The 8,993-nt window shown below is 50.2% G+C and overlaps 1 protein-coding gene across 1 annotated transcript; it reads right to left on the bottom strand.

The window, feature by feature from the left end:
- Positions 1-7,514: 7,514 nt before the first annotated feature.
- Positions 7,515-8,772, bottom strand: LOC119291856 (fasciclin-like arabinogalactan protein 12). The gene has a single exon (XM_037570669.1). It carries the CDS (start codon positions 8,699-8,701, stop codon positions 7,832-7,834), a length of 870 nt encoding a protein of 289 aa, XP_037426566.1. The 5' UTR covers positions 8,702-8,772; the 3' UTR covers positions 7,515-7,831.
- Between the last annotated feature and the right edge of the window lie 221 nt (positions 8,773-8,993).

Here is an 8,993-nt window from a genome sequence, read left to right as displayed (position 1 = left end):
TCATCAGATCGATCGACGGACCGCAAACAAGCAAAAGCACTTGCGTCGCTACGGGCTACAGCCTACAGGAAACGTGATCATCCATTGTCAGATCGATCGGCCTCGGCGACAGTTCTGACGAGTTCCAACGCTGCTCGATCGGATCATTGGAAATTGAATCGTCGGATCGATCGGCAACAATTCCAGACTCAAGAATGCCGGCGAGGAGCGGCAGGGTGACAACTCCAGACTCCAGAACACGGGCGACGGGCGGCACGGGGACAATTCCTCTGATCCTCTCGCCAAAACAGGTAGCCTCCCATTGGAGAGTCCTTTCTGATTAACTCTGGCTTCTACTCCTAATTTCTAATTAGAGACTAGTTGAGTTAAATGTCACTCCCTTCATAAAAGAAATATAAGAGCATTTAGATCACTAAAACAGTGTTGTAAATGCTCTTATATTTGTCTACAGAGGGAGTATCGGTTTAATTTTGTTTTATTCATGTTTTGTATCTTGTGTTTCTATAATACTGATTTTGGTCATCACGAGGAAACATTAGTTTGATAAGACATTATATCATATTCTCCCTCCGTCCCAAAATAAGTGGCTCAACTTTGTATTAACTTTTGTATTAAAGTTAGTATAAAGTCCAGTCACTTATTTTAGGGTTATGTACATTATAATTGTATTTTTAGGGTTATATACATTATGATTGCTCATTATTTTTTAGTGAAATAGGGCCTCATTTTTTATTTTCGCACTGGGCCCTAGATTTTGCCGGCCCGGCCCTGATTACCGAGAGGGCCCAGAGATACCTCTTCGATACACGGAGTGACAAATCCTAATCTTGATCTATGCCGACCCAACAAACACCTTCGGAGACACCTGTGGAGCATCTTTATAATCACCCAGTTACGTTGTGACGTTTGATAGCACACAAGGTGTTCCTCCAGTATACGGGAGTTGCATAATCTCATAGTCAGAGGAATATGTATAAGTCATGAAGAAAGCAATATGAATAAAACTTAACGATCATTATGCTAAGCTAACGGATGGGTCTTGTCCATCACATCATTCTCTAATGATTTGATCCCGTTCATCAAATGATAACACATGTCTATGGTCAGGAAACTTAACCATCTTTGATTAACGAGCTAGTCAAGTAGAGGCATACTAGGGACACTCTCTTTTGTCTATGTATTCACACATGTACTAAGTTTCCGTTTAATACAATACTAGCATGAATAATAAACGTTTATCATGATATAAGGAAATATAAATAACAACTTTATTATTTCCTCTAGGGCATATTTCCTTCTCGTTCTGACCGATCAACCATTTCGAGACTCCCCTTCATGTCCATGATCTCATCCTGGACTCCGAACAACATTCGGTCACCAAATCACATAACTCATATAATACAAAATCGTCATCAAACGTTAAGCGTGCGGACCCTACGTGTTCGAAAACTATGTACACATGACCGAGACACCTCTTCAGTCAATAACCAACAGCGGAACCTGGATGCTCATATTGGTTCCCATATATTCTACAAAGATCTTTATCGGTCGTACTGTAATGACAACATACGTTATTCCCTTTGTCAATGGTATGTTACTTGCCCGAGATTTGATCGTCGGTATCTTCATACCTAGTTCAATCTCGTTACCGGCAAGTCTCTTTACTCGTTCCGTAATACATCATCCCGCAACTAAATCCTTAGTCACATTGCTTGCAAGGCTTATTATGATGTGCATTACCGAGAGGGCCCAGAGATACCTCTCCGATACTCGGAGTGACAAATCCTAATCTCGAGCTATGCCAACCCAACAAACACCTTCGGAGATATCTGTAGAGCATCTTTATAATCACCCAGTTACGTTGTGACGTTTGATAGCACACATGGTATTCCTCCGGTATCCGGGAGTTGCATAATCTCATAGTCAAAGGAATATTTATATGACATGAAGAAAGCAATAGCAATTAAACTTAACGATCATTATGCTAAGCTAACGGATGGGTCTTGTCCATCACATCATTCTCCTAATGATGTGATCCCATCCATCAAATGACAACACATATCTATGGTTAGGAAACTTAACCATCTTTGGTTAACCAGCTAGTCTAGTAGAGTTTTACTAGGGACATTGTGTTTTGTCTATGTATCCACACATGTATCAAGTTTCCGGTTAATACAATTCTAGCATGAATAATAAACATTTATCATGATATAAGGAAATATAAATAACAACTTTATTATTGCCTCTAGGGCATATTTCCTTCAACATCTTCAACAACATCATCTCCTCTCAAACCCTAGTTCATCTCTTGTGTTCAATCTTTGTATCGAAACTATAGATTGGTACTTGTGGGTGACTAGTAGTGTTTATTACATCTTGTAGTTGATTACTATATGGTTTATTTGGTGGAAGATTATATGTTCAGATCCAATATGCTATTTAATACCCCTCTGATCTTGAGCATGATTATCATTTGTGAGTAGTTACTTTTGTTCTTGAGGTCACGGGAGAAATCTTGTTGCAAGTAATCATGTGAACTTCATATGTGTTCGATATTTTGATGATATGTATGTTGTGATTCCCTTAGTGGTGTCATGTGAACGTCGACTACATGACACTTCATCATATTTGGGCCTAAGGAAATGCATTGTGGAGTAATTATTAGATGATGGGTTGCGAGAGTGGCAGAAGCTTAAACGCTAGTTTATGCGCTATTTCGTAAGGGGCCGATTGGATCAAAAAGTTTAATGCTATGGTTAGAATTTATTTTAATATTTTTCTCATAGTTGCGGATGCTTGCGAGGGGGTTAATCATAAGTAGGAGGTTTGTTCAAGTAAGAATAACACCTAAGCACCGATCCACCCACATATCAAATTATCAAAGTAGTGAACACAAATCAAACCAACATGGTGAAAGTGACTAGATGAAATTTCCGTGTATCCTCAAGAACGCTTTGCTTTTCATAAGAGACCGTTTTGGCCTGTCCTTTGCCTTAAAAGGATTGGGCTACCTTTCTGCACTTTTGTTACTACTATCATTATTTGCTCATTACAAATTATCTTGCTATCAACCTACTCGTTACTTATAATTTCAGTGATTGCAGAGAATACCTTGCTGAAAACCAGTTGTCATTTCCTTCTGCTCCTCATGGGGTTCGACACTCTTACTTATAGAAAGGACTACGACTGATCCCATATACTTGTAGGTCATCAAGGCTCTTTTCTGGCGCTGTTTCCGGGGAGTGAAACACTCTTGGTAAGTTGAAATTGGTAAGAAAAAAATATTACTACATGCTGAAATTTATTGTCACTTGTTACTATGGAGAACAATCCTTTGAGGGGTTTGTTCAGGGTATCTTCACCTCGAGCGGAACCACAATTAATTATCCCTCAACCTACTAGACCTACTGAAAATATTGAATATGAAATTCCTTCGGGTATGATAGAACAACTGCTAGCTAATCCTTATGCACGAGATGGAACCAAATATACAGATATGCACTTGATATATGTGGATGAAATTTGTGGATTGTTTAAGCCTGCAGGTTTACCCGGAGATGAAGCTAAGAGCATCTCCAGCCGCGCCCCCAACAGGCCCCCCGGGCGATTTTTCAGCGCCGACGCCCAAAAATCGGCCCAGTCGCGCCCCTAGGAGCCTGTTTTTCGCCAATTTGGGCCGAAATTGGCGCCGACAGATCCAGGCCGAACCCGACGCGCTGGGGGCGCCCGGGGGCGCCGGGGCAAGTGTTTTTGGCATGAAAGAACGGCGGGCCCTCCGAGTCAGCGACCCCCCGAGCCTCGTTGTCCTCATCACCTCGGTTTCCCGCGGGGAATCAATGCGTAGGATGCCGCCAGTCAGCCTTCCATTGATTCCTCACGGGCGGCGCGACGACACCCCCTCTCCCGCCTCGCGTACACACGGCGCCCACCCCCGGACCGCTATAAAGCAATGCCTCCCCCTCGCATGTGACCACACACCGCCCACAGCCGCCGAGCTCTACCTCTCTCTCCACATGTGCAGCCGCCGTCGACGTTCCTCCCCTCTCTCCCCGTGCCTAGCCGGGACGATGGGCGAGCGTTTCCCGGAGATGGCGCGGCGGCCAATGGCTTCGGCCGCCGCATGTTGCACGAGTGGTAAGCCCACTTGTTGTTCCAGGCGAACATCCCGGCGCCTCCCTCCATGCGCGCGCCGGGGCGGTGGAAGCTCAGCGCCGGTGGCGTCGCCATCCCCCCGCTGCCCGACGTCGACGTGCGCCCCGACTACTTCACCGACGAGGTCGACCGCGTGCGGGCGTCGCTGATGGAGGAGCAGCGGGCCCTCCCGCAGTACGCCACCGGCAACCACGAGGCGTGGGCGACATACTTCTGGCACAGGTAGGCGCAGTGGCTCGCCTCCACCAATGGGGCGCTGATGGTGCGGGGCACCAAGAACAGCGAGGGGCGCCGCCTGTGGTGGGGTGCCCCCGGCCGCATGCTCCACTCCATTTTCCGGCACCTCGAGGGCGGCAACGACCCACCGTTCATGTTACCTACCGCCCGGTCTGGAGCGGCGGCCAATCGATGCCGAGGAGGACGGCATCCTCTTCTTCCTCCTTCTCCCGCTCCTCCTCACACTCCTCCGGGTCGCCGGCGCTGTTCGGCGTCAAGGCCGAGCCCGCAGAGACGCCGCTCGGCCGGCGCACCCGCAGCACCAGCATCGTCATCAATGAGGGCGGGCACGCCTCCTCCTCGGCTCCTCCCTGCTTCATCAAGCCGAAGACGGAGCCGGCCGCCGTGAAGTCAGAGCCCGGGCTCGCCTCCGTGAAGACAGAGCCCCTCACCGCCGTGAAGACGGAGCCGGGGCTCTCCGACGAGGCGGCCTTGAAGTGGGTGCGCGAAGACTGGGCGCGGATGGAGCTAGAGCGCCAGTGCCATGCCTTTGAGAAGTTCGCCGCTCGACGCCGGGGCCGCGGCGAGGGAGATGTCGTCGTCCTCGGCGACGACAACGACGAGGACGCGCCGCCACTGGTCCGCCAGGGTGACCCCGGGTCGGGGTCCAGCAAGGGCGGCCGCGTGAAGGAGGAGAAGGACGATGATGACAATGGCGATGGTGGCGACGGCGGCGACTTCGCCGCGCTCAGCGCGTTCTTCGACCCGTAGTTGCGGCCATTGTTTTTTTTAAGTATTTTTAGTTTCCTATGTAAAAAACTATTTAAGTTTCCTAAGTAATGTCATGTTCGCCTAATTATAGCCGAAACTTTGTCCCGTTTGCCGAATTTTAGCCGAATTCGTTTTCAAAAAGTATTAAAAATGCCTTTTGGGGGCGACCCTGGGGCCGGCGGCTGGGAACCCGAAAGCACCTAGGCCGATTTTAGCGTCGGCTCGCCCCCAGGCGGCGATTTTACGAGCCGCCTGGGGGGCCAACGGCTGGAGATGCTCTAAGAAGAAGGTTTTTCCATTATCTTTGAAGAGAAAAGCATTGGCATGGTATATGCTATGCGATGATATTGGATCTTGGAATTGGAATCGATTGAAATTGGAGTTTCACCAATAAATTTATCCTATGCATCTAGTTCATCGTGATCGGAAATATACATGATAAGTTTTTTGTCGCTCTATGTGTTGGGGATTTGGTCGGATATGCAACTTGTGTTGGTCATTTGGCCGGATATGCAACTAGTTGATCATGTATTTTCTATCTTGGCTAGCCGTGCGGTCACATTGTTCCTAAAAAAGGAGAATAATCACTTCCACTTCATGCATTATTTGTTGAAGTTGAATGTGCATCCGAAGTGGCTCAATGTCGTCGTCAATTTCGTCAAGACCGCCGCCATGCCCAATGTATCTGAATATGGTGATCCAACAAAAGGAGGCCTTGCACCGGCCAAAATGATTGCTAGGGATCGGGAAGGAAAGTGGGAGAAGGAGAAGGAGAAGCGCGAAGGGCCAACCAAGATGATAGAGAGATTTCAGGGCATCAATGACGAACAAGGAAGAGACATGCGTCAGGCACAATAATGTGGAGGAGGAAAAGGAGGCCGAGAGGTCTGACAAGTTCATCGTGGTGGCACTAGGAAGAGACATGCGTCAAGCGCAATAACATGGAGGAGGAAAAGAAGGCCAAGAGGTTTGACAAGTTCATTGTGGTGCAAGCCAAGGTGATAAAGCTCCAAAAGAAGAAGATTGAGCTCACGACCGCTTCGAAGGAGATTAAAATGTTGACCATGAAGATGTCGGACTTGGATCTCAATGTGGCGAAGATCATGCAAATATACCATGCTAGGATGTTGAAGCTTTTTGCACGGACAATCCCGCGCACTCGGCCGCACAGTGAAGAATTTGGCTCGGACTGAGAGGCAAAACTGAGTTTTTTGCACGGACAATCCAGCGCCTTTTGGTTGTGATTGCATATGTAATATGTTTGACAAGGGCATACAACTCCCTACAAAGAATAGGAGCATGCAACTCTCTCTTTTTTGACACTTTATAGGCGCATGCAACTTAATTAGAATTGTGGTGTTTTTTTTTGACATGATTAGAATTGTGATGCTTAATTTTGGTGAGAGTGAAGTGAGTATAATTAAGCAGCGTCCGCGGACCGAGTTGTCTTTCTGCAAACACTGGGCCTCAAATCCGGGCGCTGGCTAGAACATAATTGGGTTCATGACTAGGATCACATGCAAGGCGGAGGAGGCACCCCATGGATCATGGATGGATGTCAGCCTAAAACAACACACGGTCGTCAGTCAGTGAGTCAGCACGGTCGTCAGCCAGTGAGTCAGTAAAACGATCAACAATTTTAGTAGAAGCAACTAGTAATTATTAACAAGATTCGATCAATATACGTACTCGGCCTCCCTCTATACTTGAATCCTGGCTCCGCCACTGAGTCAGTAGGTGGGTTGGTTCCATGTGACTCAAGCCAGAGCGATCCAGCGCGAATGGTCCCTGTCCGGCGCACCCTACGCCCAGTACAATAATGCGTCTGGGCCGTATCGCGCTGCACCGCTGCGATCGATCCAAAATCTTTCATTTTCTTAATCCTTCGCCTTGCTTTGAGTCGCATTTCAAGCTCTGCTCTCGCCGAGTTAAACACACTCCACACTCCACACTCCACAGCCGATGGCTCGGCTGTACAAACTCGAGGCGGCAACAACGGTATTGTATCTGCGTAGATTTGTTTATGATCATGTCTAGAGATGCCGTCGTACAGCGTCGCTTTTGGTTTGGAGTGGAGTGGAGTGGACACTGCATCGAGATGCATGCAAGAACAATATAGAATTGGTGGGTGGCGGTGTCCTTTCGGCCCAGCGACAACACGCACAGAGCAAAGCACCGCTGGCAATGGCATCCAAGACCTAGTACTCCACCGTAGTGGTAGTGATGTTTTGAATCTGCCACCCTGCTTTCCGTATTCTATCACGGAATGTGGGAGGCAACATTAGTGCTCTGTCTCCCCTGTTTTCGCAAGAACAGATCAGATCTTCAACAAGGCAGGCAGATCCACATCGCAGCTACGTACTACTCGAAATGTGTTGTGGAATGAATCCAATGAATGAATTCGAGAAGCACTAGTATATCACATAAATTACAGCATACAGACCAACAAGAAAACCAGAGAAGAAGAAGAAGAATTGAGTGTTCATCAATCAAGAAGAAAACAAGGAAAAAGGAAGAAGAAAGAATAAAGCCGATGGACATACACATCATCAGATCACAGTATCGGTACAGGGGATGCGTGCTGAGTGCTGAGCGCACCGCACCGCACCAACTCGATCACGCACAGTGCAAGAAAGATGGCACCACCACCACCTTGTGTCGTTCCTCTCGGATCGGATCGGATCGGATCAGATCAGAACATGGCGCCGAGGACGGCGGCACCGAGTACAGCGGCCCACCTGGCGACGCCGGAGAGGGACGCGGCGGCGGACTTCTCGGTGTCGTCGTCGGCGGTGGCGTCGTCGGCCTCGGGCGCCTCGGCGATCCCGGCGGACTTCTTCTTCTTCTTGGGCTTGGACTTGGTGGGGGCCGGGGCCGGGGCGGGCGCCGGGGTGGGCGGCTGCGGGCCGAACAGCTCGTAGGGGAGCGGCATCTTGTCCACGGAGTAGACGGCCAGCGGGAAGTCCTTGCTCACCACGCTGCCGAGGAGCATGTTGTTGCCCTTGACGCCGGTGGAGACGTTGACGTTGTTGCCGGAGGGCTTGATCTTGTAGGTGTAGGGGCCGGAGTGGCCGGACGCCTGCGTGCTGACCTTGCCGTTGAGGGTGCCGAGCATGGAGAGGGAGTAGAACCGTGGCAGCACGCAGTAGAGCACCATCTGGATCTGCTCCTGGGACGAGAGCCCGTTGAGGGTGCCGGCCTTGAGCCCGTCGATGGCGGCGTCGGTGGGCGCGAAGATGGTCAGCCCGTTGTAGCTGTCCGTCAGCTGCGCGTTGATCTGGGTCTCCACGCGGGTCTCCTTGAGCAGCTGCACGAACTTGGAGTACTTGCCGGACTTCTCCAGCATGGCCGTCACGTCCGTCGGCGGCTTCCCGTCGGCGGCAGCCGCGCCGGGCGCGTCGGCTGCGGCCGGGGCGGGCTTCGCGGGCGCCTCGACGGCCGCGGGCGCGTCGGCGGCGGCGGGGGCCGGCTTCGCGGGCGCCTTCGCCTTCTGCGCCGACGTCATCGCCGACGCCGCCAGGAGCAGCGCGGCCACGAGCAAGATCCGCGACGCCGACGCCATTGCCGTGGTGGTGTGCCGGCGGGCAATGGGTTGGTGGGTGGGGTGAGGAGGGGCTGGTCTGAGAGGGAGCGCGATCTCGCAGTGCGTGTTTAATAGACTTATAGTGGCGGTGGGTGGCGACGAGACGGGACTGGTGAGAGTGCGAGGTGGGCTGGGAAGATGCGCGCGGTGGAAATTCCTTGCGAGCTAGCTAATCTGACAGCAACTTTCTCTCGTATTTACGCTCCGTGGCCGTGGGTGATGTGATTCACGAACTACCTTGAGTGCCTGAACCCGAAACGAATGCGAATAA

This window comes from Triticum dicoccoides, chromosome 1A, assembly GCF_002162155.2.
Source record: "Triticum dicoccoides isolate Atlit2015 ecotype Zavitan chromosome 1A, WEW_v2.0, whole genome shotgun sequence".
Taxonomy (NCBI): Eukaryota; Viridiplantae; Streptophyta; class Magnoliopsida; order Poales; family Poaceae; genus Triticum; species Triticum dicoccoides.
The sequence above is the reverse complement of the archived record's forward strand: the minus strand, read 5'-3'. Positions and strand labels throughout refer to the sequence as shown.

Bases quoted from the DNA above. Each gene is read 5' to 3' on its own strand.
- LOC119291856 (XM_037570669.1), bottom strand. From the start codon at position 8,701: ATGGCGTCGGCGTCGCGGATCTTGCTCGTGGCCGCGCTGCTCCTGGCG.